General features: G+C 46.5%; 1 protein-coding gene across 1 annotated transcript in view; it reads right to left on the reverse strand.

Annotated features, from left to right (window-relative positions):
• Positions 1-4,132: 4,132 nt before the first annotated feature.
• evi5l (ecotropic viral integration site 5 like) overlaps positions 4,133-19,151 on the reverse strand; it is a 31,082-nt gene continuing 16,063 nt past the window's right edge. Inside the window, exons 4-20 of the mRNA XM_056586126.1 lie at positions 17,765-17,989; positions 17,193-17,267; positions 16,854-16,979; positions 15,933-16,076; positions 15,223-15,312; positions 14,242-14,339; positions 14,034-14,094; positions 13,674-13,727; positions 13,128-13,160; positions 12,353-12,493; positions 10,856-10,972; positions 10,319-10,459; positions 9,795-9,971; positions 9,212-9,358; positions 8,462-8,557; positions 8,160-8,255; positions 4,133-4,489 (exon numbers count right to left, since the gene is read on the reverse strand). Of these exons, the coding sequence (XP_056442101.1) occupies positions 4,133-4,489; positions 8,160-8,255; positions 8,462-8,557; positions 9,212-9,358; positions 9,795-9,971; positions 10,319-10,459; positions 10,856-10,972; positions 12,353-12,493; positions 13,128-13,160; positions 13,674-13,727; positions 14,034-14,094; positions 14,242-14,339; positions 15,223-15,312; positions 15,933-16,076; positions 16,854-16,979; positions 17,193-17,267; positions 17,765-17,989 (2,178 nt within the window). The remainder of the gene's footprint in view (positions 4,490-8,159; positions 8,256-8,461; positions 8,558-9,211; positions 9,359-9,794; positions 9,972-10,318; positions 10,460-10,855; positions 10,973-12,352; positions 12,494-13,127; positions 13,161-13,673; positions 13,728-14,033; positions 14,095-14,241; positions 14,340-15,222; positions 15,313-15,932; positions 16,077-16,853; positions 16,980-17,192; positions 17,268-17,764; positions 17,990-19,151) is intronic.

The following is a 19,151-nucleotide window of genomic DNA, read 5'->3' on the forward strand; positions in this document are numbered from 1 at the left end:
TACCTATTTCATACACCTCTATTTCTACATCTGAATGATACCGAAGTCTGATGAGTCCCCTTCCATACAGAGCAGCCATGTTTATATTGAACCGTCTGTATGGTGCAACCATGACTTTTTATCGCCATTCAGGGCGCTAGAAGTCACCTCAGACTGCTTGGGGCTGACCCCTTTTGACGAGGATGAGTCAACGTTGTTGAAACAGAGAAATGGGGGTGATAGGAGACCTTCTCCATGGTATCTTCTCAGACCGGTTCACTTTGACTCTAGATTAATCATAGCTCTGATTAAGGGTTGGCTGACTTTCTCTGACCTTTACCATTAGATCACGATAGGAACCCGATGCCGTCCCCGTTCTGCAGTGATCGGGAGAAGGGGGTGTGGCTGACATATCGGTGTACGAGGGGTGGGTGGGTTCTTTCGGGCTGAGGGCAGACGCAGGTGGTACACAACCCTGCTTGGCTGGGAAAGGGGCGACAGGGTTTGTTAGGATATTTTTTACTGTGAGGAAAATGTAGGGTGGCCCTTAGATCCCCCAAGATGGCCTCAAAAAGAATTCAACACAACACTTCGATGCATCGCCTCTGCAATTGTGCAGTGTCAAAGTTTATTTTTGTATCATGAAGGGGATACAGAACACTGAAAGTTTATTCCACTCCTTCATTTGTTATTTATATCGCTTTCACTGCCAGTTATATTTACTGGTCAACAACATCTGCAGATCTGTAAGCGAGCGGAAACATGGTGGGTGTCGAATGTCTGTATCATGTAGAGTACATCACTGTACCGATCAGACTGTCTTTGTTTTGACTGTTTTAAACCTACAACCCGTTATAAATGCATGGACATGACATAGTCTTAAGCATGTTGTTATTTTGGTTTCGGTGAAACAAATTGCTGGCTGGACTAATACTGTTAATGCTTTTATAATCCTCATAGTTCCTTTTTGAGTCTCTACAAAGACGGATGTGTTGTTTTGCGCCATTCCCCCACTGATGAACAATAGAAAAGGTGCAAAGTAACCAAATTAATTTCACTTTCTCATAGTCTAAAGAAAAATAAGGAATACTTAATGGTCCACAATAGTCCTCTACATCCTGTTCCTGCAATACTTGGTGTAACCATTGCAATGGCGTCAAGATTGTAGATTTAGACTCAACATAACTTTCAGAGAACAGTATCACCAGTAGTTAACATTTCAGTTTACAGAAGACTATATGAAAACCTTTTTGTACATCGTCAAAAAGGTGTGCCTCAAATATCCCAGTACAACTCTGGCCCATGGATGGCACTGGTAATGATGTCAAACCTTTGAGAGTACATAGAGGTAAAGGGTGAGCAACTGAATGTGTACACTAAGAGCTGCGTTCTGGAGCAAAAGCTGCAGTGTTTGTCCACAAGCTGATCTGTGTGTATTCAGGAGGAAAGACATAGTCCCTTTCATTAGACAAACACTGTTATGAGAAATAAACAAAATAGTGTTCACTCATCATTAACAAATGTCAATTAGCTTGATCACAGTTTATCCAGGTGTTGTGTTTTGCTTCTTGTAAAGAGCACCATGACTGTACGGCGGTAGAACACGTGTCTACATAAGGGCTGATCTCAGCCTTGCGGATAAATAATAGATTGAGTTGAAACTTTAAAGGATTAAACTCAATCTTTGATCAAAAGTCAACATGAATCGTAATTTCATTTTCACGAATTCTGAACACCTTGGTCCAGATTCAATGACGCTTACGTTTACGCAGAGAGTACAGACAAACAACAGACCTTTGACTATAATCAACTACCATTCAGCCACTGTATTGAGATCAATAAATATAGGTAATAAAATGTAGGTTTCTATCTGATAATTAAACCCAGGAGGATTTTCGTTAATATTGCATTGACTAGTGGGGGTGACCAAAAGGTAGTGGTTATGTGTAATCCTAAAAGCCAACATCCTCTTTAGGGTAGTGGTTGGTTTAACTGGAATAGTAGTTTCCTTATTTCCCTAGAATATTGTGTACTTCTCTGAACCGCAACCAGAGTCAGTTACAAACCTGTTGTTCAATGGTGGGTGCAGATTCATTTCATAATTGTTGCCTGTTGTTATCATTAATCCTGATAACGTTCCCTTTTTAACATGATCATCCGAGATTTAACAGACTTGTTGACAAACCATCTCCACAAATTGCATCTTCAATAAACCTTAAACAACCCTGGATTGACAGTGATAGGTATATATTCATTGATATTATTTTTTCCTGCCACCCCCTAACAATATGTATGTTCTCTGTTATCTATGCGTTCATATGCATTACATCCTACTCTATAAAGATTATGTTGATGCATGATATGTTGACATATTGTAACGCACACACTCAACACCCATGACAAGTCAGAATAGACTAATCCTTAGATAAGGGGTCTCCATCTTTTTAGTTCTGTAGTTGGTTCCGGGGGAACATATCTGCCTCAAACTGAGAGACCACAAAAAAGTACAAATCATAGCAGCACACTATCTGTTACCATAACATGGGTTTCCATGGTTACCCTGCAAACAGCAGTCTCTTGTGGACCAATTGGCACAAAGGACAGAGGGGGGTGAACCAATGCGTTGCCCCCCCTGCCATCGTAGGTATATAATATTTCATACAGATTTATAGATATAAAAAATAAAACATATCAAAATAAATTACAACATATAAATACCTGAAAAAAAGAAAACAAAATAAATCAAAACATTTGGCAACATTAACTTCTTCTTTGTTGTTATTGTAATATGTGTCATATTGGATATTTTTGACATGCATCATTGTAGTAATTTGCTTGCCTTTCTTTTCCATTTGCCAGGCATGGACACAGACAACACTTTAAGCATGGTAAAGTATAAATTACTTCTTTATAAATGCCATCTAATGACATCTCTACGATATCAAGTATGCCCTCCCTCATTCTCTCCATCTCTCTGACTCAGGTTCAGTCGGCTTGGTAAAAGGAAAGAACAAAAGAGAGAAATAGCAAAAGAGAGAGATAGGGAAAGAGAGAGAGAGAAAGAGAAAAAGAGACAGTAAAAGAGAGAGAGCGAGAGTGAGAGAGAGAGCGAGAGAGAGAGAGAGCGATTTGAGACTATTAACAAATGGCATGTTCAAAATACTTCCGTCGTACATATAATCAAGTCCATTTATCCACATCATCCTCATGATCCGATCCGACAGTAACAGCTTCATCGGTCCATCTGGTGGGTTGAACCAATCAACACACAACGCCTGATGAGTGCGTTTGTGTACGAGTTTGTATCCCCATGGTCTCATGGCGGGCCGTGTGTTCGTCTTTCGGTGTGGACAAAGCACCGGAATAGAGACAAAGTCAGGTCCTTTCCCTAGTTCAGCTGTACACAGTGTATGAGAGAGAATGTGAGTGTGTGTGTGTGTGTGTATGTGCGCATGTGTGTGCGTGTGTGTGTGTGTGTGTGTGTGTGTGTGTGTGTGTGCGCGCGCGCGCGCGCGTGTGTGTGTGTGTGTGTGTGTGTGAGTGTGAGTGTGTTTAGGAGAGCAGGACCAGAAGACGGAGCTGAAGTGACGGAGGGTGTTGCATGAGTGGGACGGCAATGCTACGTCCACCTCTCTGGGCGGTAGAAGCTTCTCTAGGAGGAGTTGGAGGAGCAGGAGGAGGAAGAGGACGACTAGGAGGAAGGGGAGGTGGAGGAAGGGGGGGGGTTAAGGGCAGGGAAGACAAGCCCTTGACCTCTGTTATTGGGGTATGCCCCCCCCCGCTCCCCGCATCATAAACTTGACGGTCCATTGTCGTCAGAAAGCCCGTCCAACACTTTTCCGCGCCACTCAATGGGGGCGAGGGAACCGTAGACTGCGGACAGCGCCATATCCCAGCATGCATCGCTGCTTGATCACCTGATAAGAACCCCCCCCCCTTCCATCAGTAAATGACCGGTCGTGTGTGTGTGTGTGTGTGTGTGTGTGTGTATGTGTGTGTCAGAGTCAAAACCAAAGTGGATGAAGGTTGAGGAAAACGCCAACCACACATTCCACAGTCAATGGAGACTCAAGCTGGCCTGCTGCCATTCTCTCTTCTTTCTCAATCCATGCCAGAAGTACTCCTGCCCCCCCCCGCCCCCCCGGGCCCTCTCTCAGTTGTCCAGGGCCTCCGCGGCGCACATCATGTTGCCGTACAGATGCTGCTGGGGGTCCGTGGCGGTGGTCCCGATCCGCAAACACCGCTCCTCCACCTCGCTGTCGGTGCTGCCCTCGCTGTCCAGGGGGTGGGGGTCATGGGCGGAGGGCAGCGGGGGGAACAGGGCGTTGGGCGGGACGGGGCTGGCCAGCAGCTCGTCGTCCGAGCTCAGGAAGTCCCCCTCGGCCGAGGCCGGGCTGGCCAGGCCCACCAGGTCCGGGTGGTGGTGGTGGAGGTGGTGGTGGTGGTGGTGGTAGTTGGTGCCTCCAACGCCGCCACCACAGGGGGCCTTGAGTCCACGCAGCTGCCTGACCTGTGGTTGGGGGCAGGTTGGGTGAAAGGTCATAGGTCAGGAATGAGTTTGGTTTATTGGGGGTATTTTCCTTCATGAATCTGGATCGAAGGAGCTGTTGTAGGGATGTATGTTTCTGCAGTGGGGCTTGGGCTGTTGTAGGAGGGTAATGTACTGCAGTGGGGCTGTTGTAGGAGGGTAATGTACTGCAGTGGGGCTGTTGTAGGAGGGTAATGTACTGCAGTGGGGCTGTTGTAGGAGGGTAATGTACTGCAGTGGGGCTGTTGTAGGAGGGTAATGTACTGCAGTGGGGCTGTTGTAGGAGGGTAATGTACTGCAGTGGGGCTGTTGTAGGAGGGTAATGTACTACAGTGGGGCTGTTGTAGGAGGGTAATGTACTGCAGTGGGGCTGTTGTAGGAGGGTAATGTACTGCAGTGGGGCTGTTGTAGGAGGGTAATGTACTGCAGTGGGGCTGTTGTATTAGGGTAATGTACTGCAGTGGGGCTGTTGTAGGAGGGTAATGTACTGCAGTGGGGCTGTTGTAGGAGGGTAATGTACTGCAGTGGGGCTGTTGTATTAGGGTAATGTACTGCAGTGGGGCTGTTGTAGGAGGGTAATGTACTGCAGTGGGGCTGTTGTAGGAGGGTAATGTACTGCAGTGGGGCTGTTGTAGGAGGGTAATGTACTGCAGTGGGGCTGTTGTAGGAGGGTAATGTACTGCAGTGGGGCTGTTGTAGGAGGGTAATGTACTGCAGTGGGGCTGTTGTAGGAGGGTAATGTACTGCAGTGGGGCTGTTGTAGGAGGGTAATGTACTGCAGTGGGGCTGTTGTAGGAGGGTAATGTACTGCAGTGGGGCTGTTGTAGGAGGGTAATGTACTGCAGTGGGGCTGTTGTAGGAGGGTAATGTACTGCAGTGGGGCTGTTGTAGGAGGGTAATGTACTGCAGTGGGGCTGTTGTAGGAGGGTAATGTACTGCAGTGGGGCTGTTGTAGGAGGGTAATGTACTGCAGTGGGGCTGTTGTAGGAGGGTAATGTACTGCAGTGGGGCTGTTGCATTAGGGTAATGTACTACAGTGGGGCTGTTGTATTAGGGTAATGTACTACAGTGGGGCTGTTGTATTAGGGTAATATAATGCAGTGGGGCAGGGGCAGTTGGATTACGGTATTGCACTGCAGTGGGGCAGGGGCAGTGGGATTAGGGTAAGTATTGCAGTGGGGCAGAGGTTGAGGTAAAAGTGGGATGTTTGGGTGGGTATGGACTTGGTGCATGGTGCTTTGGTACCAGGCCCCTGTAGTATGGTCTGGCCGGTACAGGTTGGGTATTATAGTTATTTAGTTTGGAAAAATAAAGATAAATGCACAGAGGCCACCAAAGTATACATGAAATACCGATATGTTTTTGTTAAACGGCCACATAGATACAAATATATTGAGACTTATATAAAATAACGTTATAAATATGCAAAGGGTGACTTCCCTTTTCCAAATGATAAATTCCAGACTTTCTTTCTGTATTTTTTTGTATTGTCTAGGGATTTTTGTGTGATCGCGTTCCCTGCATCAGAGCTTCATCAGTTATTTGGAGCATGAATATATGTGGAACACCCAGTGCCTTTACAACTTGATTGTAAAGGCACAACTTGATTGATAAAAAATTACGAACAATAAAGCGAGGATCGAGTACCAGTTAATATCCGGTATGAAACCATTTTATGACCTCACTAGAGAGAGAAAGCAGACATTCAGGAAGGTATCTTAACAGCGCACATTTGGACAATTTCCAGGTTTCGATAACAAGGCCCACACGCCTTTAGTTTCTTTTCAATTCATTACATATTTAGCACATTGTCCACTTTTTTATGTCTTCTGAGCTTTCCAGACTTTTTCAAGACATTGACCCAAATATCCATACCCTTCCAGGTCTGGTAAACGGAAAGGAATTATTTCCCTACTTTTCCAGTCTCTCAAGTCCTAGGATCTTGTATACAGCTTCACGTAGAGCAGCCTTAAGTGAGCTGTAGTTGCAGTTGAGTAATAGTTCTGACGTGTATGCAAACATCTCTCTCCACTTTAGCGGTTTATCTGTTTCACCATCAGCTCAACAGACGTACACAGACGGTAAGAAGCAAAAGGGTACTGCCTGACAAAACCACTATGGCCTTTCTCCCCTCACACGAATGGCTGTGTGTGTGTGTGTGTGTGTGTGTGTGTGTGTGTGTGTGTGTGTGTGTGTGTGTGTGTGTGTGTGTGTGTGTGTGTGTGTGTGTGTGTGTGTGTGTGTGTGTGTGTGTTGTTCTACTTAAATGCACCACACATAGTGATGTCAGAATCTCAGTGGGCAAGTGCCCCCCCCCCCCGATAAAGAGAGAGAGAGAGAATGAGCCAGCGAGAGCCAGCGAGAGCACGAGAGAGAGCACGAGAGAGAGAGAGAGAGAGAGAGAGAGAGAGAGAGAGAGAGAGAGAGAGAGAGAGAGCGAGAGAGAGAGAGAGAGAGAGAATGAATACAAGAGAGAGAGAGAGAAAATGAGTGAAAGACAGAATGAGAAAGAGATAGAAAGATTGCGTGTGTTTGTGGGGAGGCTAGTGTGGGAAACCCATTTAGATGTTGTATCCAAATCACACACAGCAGCACAGGGCTCGATTACTCTCTGTCTACCAACCCAGACAGCGTGCGGGACTACACCCACTGCGACCTTCGCCTGCGTTCACCTCAGTCTGTGGGGGGTTGTGATTTAAAAGCAGAGTTGGGTTGAAGATAAAGAAGAGGAGGAAGAGGAGGAGGAAATACCCTGTATGAAGAGCAGACACAACTGTCATCCCGCCCGCTCGCATCCAGTCTCACCGCATCACCACGCGTCTCTCCCTCGCTCTCTCTCTCTCTTTCTCTCTCTCTCTCTGAATGAGCCAATCTCCCAGGTTGTATTGGTGTTAGCATGCTAGGCTAACGTTTGGCTTCAGGTGATGAGCCTGAGGATCGGGGGGGGATGCGAATGTGTCAGAAAAGCGTTTGTCACTATGGTTACATGAAAATGTGTTCTCACACCTGGAAGGGGGGGGGGGGGGCACTGGAAGTGGTGTGTGTTGAAACCCAGTATGTGGCTGGGTCACTCACAGCTACTGCTGCTGTGGTTAAGAAGGCTGTTTGCCTCTGTATGTGTAGATATGTTAGTCTCAGTGGTCTTAGTGGACTGATCCCTGCACGTATGCTCTGTGTCTGTTTGTGCGTGTATGTGCTTGGGCCTGAGTTGTCTGAATGGTCAAAGCAATCCTTGTCTAGCACATTTAACCAAAATATAAATTGTATTTTTAGTGGTTTATAGAGTGTAAGAAAAACTGAGGTAGCTCGAGAACTTCCAGGTCACAAGCATTGAATACTGTTATGTTGTATGAGTATTGGTTTATTTTCCATCTTAATTTATTGATCATTATTATTATGTATATTGTTTTTTTATAGAAAAAAACCTTTTAAGGCATTTTTCTATGACAGCAATTAACTGTGTTTGCTTGTCTGGGTCGGAACGTGTGAAACAAATTTGTATGAGTGAAAGTGAAATTGAAAGTGAGTGAGTGAGTGAGTGAGTGAGTGAGTGAGTGAGTGAGTGAGTGAGTGAGTGAGTGAGTGAGTGAGTGAGTGAGTGAGTGAGTGAGTGAGTGAGTGAGTGAGTGAGTGAGTGGGTGAGTGAGTGTACCTCATTCTTGAGCTCTGTGATTTGGTCTCTCAGCTGACTGATGTACTGCCTGGAGTCTGAGTTGTTCAGCTGGCCCTGGATAAGCCCCTCCTCCTTCTACAACACACACACACACACACACACACACACACACACACACACACACACACACACACACACACACACACACACACACACATTTTGCATGAAATATTCTTGACTGTATTCAGAATTCACTGTGTGATTAGTGGTATGCTCTACACACACACACACACACACACACACACACACACACACACACACACACACACACACACACACACCTGTATTTCTAAGTCAGAGATCCTCTGTCGGAGCTCGGCTACGGCGGCCATGCTGTCGGCCTCTCTGAACCGTACCGCCATCACCTCCTCTTTGTTCTGCATCGTCGGGAGAGAACAAAGCTACATCAGAGGGCGAACGTGAAACACTAAAGGAATAAAACAGCCTAAAGCATTATCGTGTACAACGCAGCCAGTGTCCTTTTCTACAGTTTTGTGTAGCATTTAACTTAGAACAGAGCAGATCCACCTGGTTAACAGTGACTCCGAGGCCGTCTCTTCTGGGCTGCGCTAAAGCTAGCGTTGCCAGGCTAGCTCTACTGGCTGAGGTGCCAGCTCTCTAACCTCGCGGCCATTGTCACAAAGGGATGGTTGAAATGTGATCATCTGTGTGGCGTATCGTACTGGAAAGTATACATTTAATTATTTTATTCAATTTATACATTTATAGTATGTTTTCGTCCTTGATGTTGGGAGGGAGACAGTGAAAGTCATTCTGGGAAACGTAGGAAAAAAGCCAACTGGACAGCAAATACAGATGCAGTACAATGTTACACACATCAGAAATGGTAGCAGCCCTCTTCTCGTTTATGCAAAGGCTCAAAGATATCGGTGAACTTTAAATGAAGAAGCTGGATGATTCCTGTTTTACCGTGTGTCTGAAACGTTAGTGACATGCAAATAATCAGTTTGATGTAATACACACTGTCCTCCCATTGTTAACTAATTTTTAACTCTTCATTCAGTCCTCACCTTGCAGTCGGCCTCGCTCTGCTTCCTCTTCATCTCACTCATCTGGGTCTGGAGCCCCTTGTTCTGATTGGCCAGCATATGGAGCCTGTCCTGGAGGGCGGAGCGTTCCTGCTCATTGCGGCCAATCAGCTTGCTATGAATCTGGTTCTAGAACATAGCAAAGTAAAAATGTTCCGGTCTTAAGGGGTCAGTGAATGCCAAAAAGTTGTAGTTTTAAAAATGTGTTACCACATGTTAAATGATCCTCAACATATGGAATTTCTCACTGTAACTAAGATCATAGCGCAGTGCAATCTGAATTATGTGTATGTCTGCCTCAGCTGTCTGTCTCCCCTCTCTGTGCTGTCCAGTGTGTTTGTCTTACTTCTCTGTCTCCCCTGTCTGCCCTCTCCTTTGTGTGGCATCCTGTCTGTGTCTCACCTCTCCTTCTCTGCTCTACTGTCCGTCTTGTCCTGTGTGTGTGTGTGTGTGTGTGTGTGTGTGTGTGTGTGTGTGTGTGTGTGTGTGTGTGTGTGTGTGTGTGTGTGTGTGTGTGTGTGTGTGTGTGTGTGTGTGTGTGTGTGTGTGTGTGTGTGCGTCTCACCTGGCTGTCCAGCTGCAGGGCTTTGAGCTTGACCTCCCTGAGCTCCGCCTGGGCCTGGGCCTCCCGCAGGCGCACCGTCATCAGCTTGTCCTGCAGCTCGTTCAGGGCGTTCTTCTTGGGGGACTCCTTCCAGTTCCCCCCCCCACCCCCGCCCCCGTTGCCCCGGGACATGTGGCTCTGCGGACACACAGACAGCCCCCTGGTGAGAATCACATGTGTGTGTGTGTGTGTAGCGGTGTGTGATGAGCTTGAGTTGCATCAAAGAGAGTGAGAGTGAGAGTGAGAGTGAGTGAGAGAGTGAGTGAGTGAGTGAGTGAGTGAGTGAGTGAGTGAGTGAGTGAGTGAGTGAGTGAGTGAGTGAGTGAGTGAGTGAGTGAGTGAGTGAGTGAGTGAGAGAGAGAGTGAGTGAGTGAGTGAGTGAGAGAGAGAGACAGATACAGATACAGAGAGAGAAGGAGAGAGGGAGAGAGAGAATGAACATGGCTTTGTGTTTAGATGAGTGTGTGTGTGAGTGTGTGTGTTACCTGCCAGCGCTGGTTGAGGTCGGTCACAGTGTCCTGCAGCTCTCTGAAGGTCCTCAGAGTCTCCAGCTCCCTGAGCTTTGCCTGCCTCAGCTCCTCCTGCACCGCAGCCATGTTGTTCTCATCTGGGAGACAGTTGTTCCTCTGCACACGAACATACATATACACATACACACAGACGCACACACACACACACAAAACACTCACGCACACGCACACGCGCACACACGCACGCACACACACACACACACACACACACACACACACACACACACACGCACACAGACACACACAGACACACACAAGCAAACAGACACACACACATACACACACACACACATACTCCGACACACACACACACACACACACACACACACACACACACACACACACACACACACACACACACACACACACACACACACACACACACACACACACACACACACACACACACACACACACACACAGTTAATGATTGTCTTATAAAGTAAGGGAAGCCACACTGAACTGAGATAAGTTAAGGTTAGCCGAAGAGACCTTCTCCAGGTCCAAAACTTTGTCCTGCATCTCCTTCAGAGCTCCCAGCAGCTCGGCCTCCTGTAGTCTGGACTGCTCCAGCTGGGTCTGCACACCGGTCACAAACTCCTCCGTGTACTGCAACAGACAGAGAGGTCCACCGCCGTCAGACCCTGGTTCACCGGTCCATAGAGTCAGCGGTGCACAGCGTTCAGCTCACCAGGCTACTGCCGTCCAACTGCGTGCATTAGTACCCCACACACGTGAGAACTTTTCAACAGCCTGACAACCTCAAGAATCGCACCCCCAAGTTATAACACCTCACTTTACCGAAAATGTGTTTCTTTCATTTTCGGTGAAGCCCAATCTAGTTCTGCCTGTACATGTCTTCTTTTCATTTGTGTTTGTGTGACTTTAGCTATGAGTTAAGGCAAGGGTTTGAGAAGTAACCAAAGAGTATGGGTTAAACGGCCAGCATGCACTTCAGAAGGCATCGAGTTAAAGCAGTTAAAAGTTAAAGCACATTTAACCTACTCAGCAGTTTTGCTTAATAGAGATAATATAGAAGATCATCATAATAATATAGAATCCCATTCCTTAGATTTCTTTGCTCTTCTTTGCCTCGTCCCTTAAATCCTATCATTTATGGTTTGCAAAACCAAACTCCTGATGCACTGGAGAGGTGTCAGTATGACATATTTTACAAAAACAATGGAAGTCGCTAAATATTCCTACTGTATTTTACTGGGAAACAACATGAGAACACAACAATCGCTGAGTGACATAAGACACCAGCAGATGTCAGTGTGTGAGAAACAATACCGAGCGGAAAATCAGGTCAGGGTGTGCGTGAGTGGTGGCTTCTCGGTCTGCATGGATGCCATTTTAGATGATGAGTAACTGTGGAGGTTCTGACTGCTTCTGTGGTGTCATCTGCTGTTTAGATCTTTTATCTGCGTCTAGTGTCTACAGATCGACCTCAGCAGAAACCAAAACCAAGTCCCTTCTGAAGCATTGTTTGACTGGAGTCAAGCGTTGTTCTAGCAGAAAGGTCAGAGTTTACTTTCACATACTTACATTTATGCATAAATATTGGTGAGATATTTTGACTTATACTACATTGAAGTCATTTTATTGGAGCTTATTCATTATTGATCAAAATTAAATGTTAATAAGTATGTGGTTTTATAATTGTCTTTTTTATATTTACTAAATAAAAAGGATAATAATTAGTCATTTACTTTATAATTATTTTTCATAGTTAAATATATATATATATATGTATATATATATATGTATATATATATTCTACACACGTTTTTCTATTGCTTCATGCCGAATGGGTTTCTTGTGTTAACCGATGACTCTGGATGACTAAAAGGAGAGTCGATTACACCCGACACCCCCCTCTGTCGACAAACTACCAGATTGCACAGCACATGCAAACTCACACACACACGCATACACACAGCCCGGTGGTGAACCCCAGCAGCAGGCTGAGCCTGCGTGCGTTTTTACCTTCTGCTGCTGCAGCTCTCTGATGGTGTCCTGCGCTTTCTCCAGGCTGTCGCTGGCCACGCTGCACTGCTGCCGCACCACAGCCAGCTCCCGCTTGATCACATAGTTCTCCTCCGCCTCCTGCGCCCGCGTCACCTGACCCTGGAAGGTGACATCAGGGCAGGACGGGTGTCAGTCCGCGGCGGCCTACGTCACGGTGGCCACCCTTGGTCGAGGCGCCGGTTAGGATATGATTATGAGTAACATGGAGGCGGTGTCCCGGTGCAAAGGGAAGTAGTCACACTAAGCCCCCCCCCCCCCCCCTGACGATTAAGAGATTGGTTTCGCACGGCGTGGTTCTAAATGGGTAACAGATTGAGATAATCGACCATGGAGAAGAAGAACGATTTTTTTATTTTATGACATCTGCAGCAGGACTTGATTTAAAAGCCAAATGTGTATTTTAGAGAACTGCACTGAAACAATGTTATGTTGGGGGGCTCTGGGGGAGGAGGCCTTGGGGGGACAACCCAGAGCTTCTGCAGGCCACATGCAAAAGGGGGCCGGACCCCCGACAAACTGCTGTTCATGCAGGGAGGGGGGAACGATGTTAACACGATGGCTGGTTCGTGACGAGACTCTCATGCTGATGGTGGGGCACTCAGAACCGGAAGGGGGAATGGGCAGGAGTGGGACGGAGGGAGTGAGACGGGAGTGAGACAGAGTGATGCGGGAAACAGGAAGGAGCAAAGGTATTGGTCAGCGAGGAATAACCAGCGTCCCCGCCATACTCTACCTGTATGAGTCTGTCTGCCAGAGCAGCACTCTCCTGGAACACAGAGAGACGCGGAGGAGCGGAGAAACGACAACGAGAAGAAGAGAGAAAACACAGAGAAACCACACAAAGGGGGGAGAGGAAAGAGAGATCATTCAGCGTGGCTGAAGCAAACTATACAGAGAGAGGATATTTGGTAAGATAGGGGGAAAGAAAGAAAGGTTGTGGCTGAAGGGATTGTAGAGAAGTTACGTCTGAGATCATTAAAGAGAGAGCAGACATATTTGCAGGAAACGGAAAATAAGAGAGAGTAAATGGCAGAGAGAAAGTCTGGCAACCCACGCAAACCCCCACACACACACACACACTGGCACACATGCACACAAACAAGCACAAATAATAGCTGCTCTCGTTAGCTAAATGTGCTTATGAATGTGTAAATCTGCTAAAAAGGCGTAAAAAACATATTTTTCGGTTTCTGATTTGGACCGTAGGCTCTGCTTTGCATGAATCCCCGTATCTGGGTCAGGTTAGCCTTAGCCGTAGCAGTAGAGAGCGCTCTCCTACCTTCTCCAGGGTCTCGATCCTCTGCTTCAGGAGTCGGTTCTCTGTGCGTAACCTCTGATTGGAGGGAGGGAGACACAGCACAGGTCATTTCACCAAGCCTATCGGACACATTGGCATGTTCAGCAGGTCCGCACCGTGCACGGACACAGGCTCGCACACCGACACACACAACATCACAAACACGTACTAACACAAGCACACACACATACTCACACACGCACACACACAACCACACAAACAGATACAAACGTATGTACGCACACACACAAACACATACTAACACACACACACACACATGCATATTCTCACACACGCACACACAACCACACAAACACATACAAACGCACGCATCACACACACCTTGATCTCAATCTGTTCTTCCATCTCCTTGTTTTTGATCGCGGTGTACTCCTTCTCAAGTCTAAGAGAAAACAGCAGAGCAGAAATGTCATTGTTCAGAAAAAGAAAAGAAAAGCACCTTAAATAATATCAGCAATAGCTAGAGAACTACAAATCCCAGTGAGCAGAGTGGAAGCTAACATCACAGTGTAATAATGAGGGCTCTTACTTTTTCATCCTCTTGGGATTGTATTTGACCTGATAGGCCCGCAGGATTAGTTTATCTGGACAGCTGTCAAACTGGTGGGGAATCACCTTCTGGAAGTGCTGTTACCGAAAGAGACAGAAACACACACACACACACACACACACACACACACACACACACACACACACACACACACACACACACACACACACACACACACACACACACACACACACACACACACACACCCCAACCAGCCCACCCACACACAGGCACACCAACAGGCGCACCACCGCACACAGGCACACCAACAGGCGCACCACCGCACACGCGCACACACACACACACACACACACACACACACACACACACACACACACACACACCCCAACATGTGCACACAGGCACGCACGCACACACAGTCCTGATTAGTGAGGAGAGACAGCCCCCCTCAACGCATGTTTTATGCAGCAGCCAGCTCTGCTGGGATGCCTGCTGGCTGCAGACGCTCCCAAACTGTCACTGTGGGAGTCTCTCCTCCGCGTTGGTTGAACATGTGATTGATAGAGAGGCAGGCAATGTGTCTACCCATCTGTCAAGAGTTTAATATTAGCTATGTGTGAAAATATTACAACATGAATATCAATCAGGAGTCATAATGATTTAACCTTATCCAAACCTGAACCTTTAATCACGGCTAGATGAACATTAGGAATTTTCAATTCATGACCGAACGCCGGAAAATAGTTCTTGTCCCCATGAGCTTTCGGTTTGCCGTTACCTTTATCTGTCTCATATCCACATTATGTGTTATTCCCCTTGTTCAATCCCACCTCTTAATCGTATTCAAAGTGGGACTCACAGCTTAGGGCGGTTTTTCTGAACCCGTTCCGTCTCCCCTTTTCATCCCTTTGTATTGCTGTTTTGCACAAAAAGTGCTGTATCAATAAAGTTTGCTGTGATGTGTGTGTGTGTGTGTGGGGGGGGGGGGGGGGTCTCCACCTGGGACATGCCCTCCATGTCCAGCTGGATCAAGTCGGTCTGGTTGTACTGGAGGATGGCCATCCCCACGCGGAAGATGATCTCCAGGCCCTGGGCGAGGAAACACACAGGCTCTGTCACCCAATACGCTCCACACTACCAGCTCAACAACCAATCACAGCTCAGGATCGACGTCAGAGGCCCTGTCCACTGAAGCGTCATCGTACGGTGAACACAGGTGTACTTCATCTAACACTACCGACGGCTCTGCTCTGTTTGAGTACCAGGCCACGGCTAGAAGACTCAACTAGTGGAGACCAGTTGTGTTACGAGCATAACCGGTGTTTGTTCTATGATGTCGCCTCTGTAAAAAGATTATATTCCTTTTTTATTGCTCAGGATGCGCACAGCAAGGTTCACTGGGGCAAGGCATCCAAATTTTCCCAACCTGTTCCCCATGATTTTTTTTTTCAACCAAAGTGATGCAACCTAATATGGTTGTTGAAACGCTCTATAAAACCTATTAGCTTGGGAATGGTACTTGGACACTTAATAATAATAATATGTTTATTTTATATAGTGCCTTTCTCACATTCAAGGTGGCTTTACAGATTCATGAGCACACACGGAGCAAGACAGCACAGCAAGAAGTACAACAACAACTTAATGTCAGGTGGTTGAGTTAGTTCACGTGCTGCCGCGCTGCGGCGGCCGCGCGGCGCGCTACGTACCTCGTACATGAAGATGTCAAAGATGCGCGTGGCGATGGGCAGGGGGAGGAAGGTGAGGAAGAGGGTGAGGAACCAGGAGGAGGCGTACATGGAGGTGTGGAAACTCTGGGAGCGGAAGTGGACGTTGAGCTCCGGAAGCTGCTCCTGTTGGGGCGGAGGAAGAGGAGGAGCCGGAGGAGGGGGAGGAGTAGAAGGAGAAGGAGGGAGGAGTGTAGCAAGGAGGAGGAGGAGGGAGTGGTCAGGGAGGAGGAGGAGGAAGTGGTGTAGAAAGTGGTGGAGGGAGCAGTGTGCAAGGAGGAGGTGGAGGAAGGGGAGGTGGTATGGGAGGAGGAGGAGGGAGTGGTAAGGGAGGAGGAAGAAAAGGAGGAGGAGGGGGAGAGGGAGGCTCAGTGAATGCCAGAGAGCCAACAGTAAGCTATAACCGTGAGTCAGCGGAAAAGGGCTGGTGAACTTTTTAACTGCATGTGATTCAACATGAGGTAAAATGGAACAAAGTAGAGTCTGTTGTACATCGATACTAGCAGAGATGAAGGACACTTTGCACCTCAGCATGTTTACAGTTTTAGTCAAAGAAAGATTTAAATTGGAAAAATGATTAATTATTTGATTATTCATATCGCTAAATTGTTATACACCAATTATATATCATAAACATGTCCATGACTAAATTGTCTGACTTCATAGTCAGCCGCACACATTTGAAAATTAAGCAAAAATCAGTGCAGTGCAAAGTTACACGGTGGAGCTTTAACGCATTTAATAAATAATCTCATCTTCGGTTTCCCATACAGCTTGCCAGATGCACCAAGATGAGTTCAACCGAGTTCACCAGTGTATCGAGACCCTCTGCTGCCCCCTGGTGGAGAACCTATTCACCGCAAGACTCGCACAAATTATCTCAATCGGGCGGCAACGTTTTACCTGCAGCAGATACTCAAACTGGTAGATGCAGAGACCCAGCTCGGCCATGCTGGGTTTGAACAGCTCCCTGAGGCGATACTCCTGCATCAGACGCACAAACACACAGAACGCCTCTTCCTCTGGCATCTGGAAGATGGAGAACGCGAGAATGAACTTCTCTACTATAAACCTTGGCCATGAATCTTTCATATTTGTTTCTGTGTTAAGAATACTACATAGTAGCAAGTAACACAACACATGAGTATTATCTTCATAGAGACATCTTTGTATTCCCTTTGCATGAGAACTTTATACTTAAATAAACATGTGAATCAAGTGTTCAAGGTAGTTGGCCGCTACCTGCATGAGCAGCAGGCCCACGATGAACGCACTCCCCTGGCAGTATCCCACTTCTCGGTCCACCAGGGAGTAGGCCTGAAACACAGACACGCACACCCACGAGTACACGCACAAGCACACGCACAAGGACACATACACCACACAGCTTTTAATTTCACTGCCCTTAAATGCCTAACAATTAGGCAACGCTGATGCCATGGACTTGTAAAGAATTACCCTCCATTTAACCAGGATACACACAAACGGCAATATGGGTACAGTAGTTCCTAGTCTGGCCTCTGATTGGTTGTGTGCTGCTAGCACACAACCAGCGAATCAGCATAGTGCTGCAGTTTGATTCCTGGCTCCTCCTAATTAAGCGTTGAGGGTTGGGGCACAGGTTATAAAAGCATCTGTGCTCCATTTACTAGTTCGGATTTTGGCAGCGTGGGTCTTTTCTTTGCTATGTAGACCTCATTTTATTTTACAATAACAATCACATGTTCTCTCATGTAAATCCGACAGAATATTTAGAAATACAAATGTATGTACAACTGTAGATCATTGAGGGCAGAGTAGTTTATGAGACTGACCTTCATGACGTTGAACAAGACCTCCTGGCCCAGGCTGTCCTGGCCCTTGAAGAACTCGTGCTCTGGGTAGGTGCGGGCGATGTCCCGGCGGATCAGCTTCTCGCACGGCGACGACATCTTTAGCAGCTCCGAGTACTGGTTCTTCACGGGCATGTCAGTGGCGTTGCCTAGCAACTGCCAGACAATGGCCCTGAAATGATGGGGAATGCCCTTTCTGATCAGCTCCTGGTGGACAGAGAGAGAGAGGGAGAGAGGGAGAGGGGGAGAGAGATAGAGAGACAGAGGAGAGGAAAAGAGAGGAAAAGAGAGATTCAATCATTTGATATCCACAAATGACAACTCTAATGCTAGCCATTGACGAGACGAGATTGGAAATAATTAGCAATCAACATTCCAAACCAGTGCAATATTGTGACCTGCCAAGAATTATTTTGTTATTCACTGCCAACAACAACAACAGACACAAAGAAGCTAAATTTAAAATTCTCATTCGTCAGCCATTTTGTTGACAAAGGCGCAATGTCACTTTGGTATACTTTTTATGGTCCCCTCAGGGTTGTTTTTGTCTCTGTCCTCCTCACACAACTCCCTCTCTCTCCATATCCCTCTCTTTCTTTCTCTCTCTCACTCTCTCTCTCGATCTCTCTTTCCCTTTCACGCTCTCTCTCTTTCTCTGTAAGTCACTCTTTCTCTCCCTCTCTCACTGTCTATCTCTCTCTCACTCTCTCTCTCTCTGTCAGTCACTCTTTCTCTCCCTCTTTCTCCATATCCCTCTCTTTTCTCACTCTCTCATTCATCCATCTCCGACTAACCTCTCCTCTGTCCTTGGCCCTCCCCTGCCGAACGGGCTTTAATCCACCGTAACACAAACACATTCTTCCAAACTACTCATAATCTGTCCACCAAAATTCACAAAAGCTAGTACACATATTTGTACAAATGTGTATTCAAGCCTTCACAATGGATTATTTAAGTGAGAAGTATTCGTCTGTGTGTCCAAAAACGTATGCTTGATTTGTGAAGTTATTCTGATTTCATACTAATCCACAGCTGTCTCAGTGTGTGAGCAAATCCGACAACTGAGCGTCTGGGACAGGATGTTCCTTGGTGTTAGAGTTCTTCTCAATAGTTTAAACACGTTTTCTGAAACTAGAGCTCAATTTCTCAAAACTCTAAACACATACCTGAGAAGAGTTAATCATTTTGATAAAAAAATAAACAAATTCTTCTCAAAACTGATTTCTTCAACCCAAAAGTAAACACTGCTATCAAATGAATATATCTTAGAGAGCATACATCTAACACTGGTGTGATCAATTCAAAACACTTCCATCAAAATACTATTTACATATGTTTTGGCTTTATGAGGCCATGTTACGTATTCCAA

Source organism: Gadus chalcogrammus, chromosome 3, assembly GCF_026213295.1.
Source record: "Gadus chalcogrammus isolate NIFS_2021 chromosome 3, NIFS_Gcha_1.0, whole genome shotgun sequence".
Taxonomy (NCBI): domain Eukaryota; kingdom Metazoa; phylum Chordata; class Actinopteri; order Gadiformes; family Gadidae; genus Gadus; species Gadus chalcogrammus.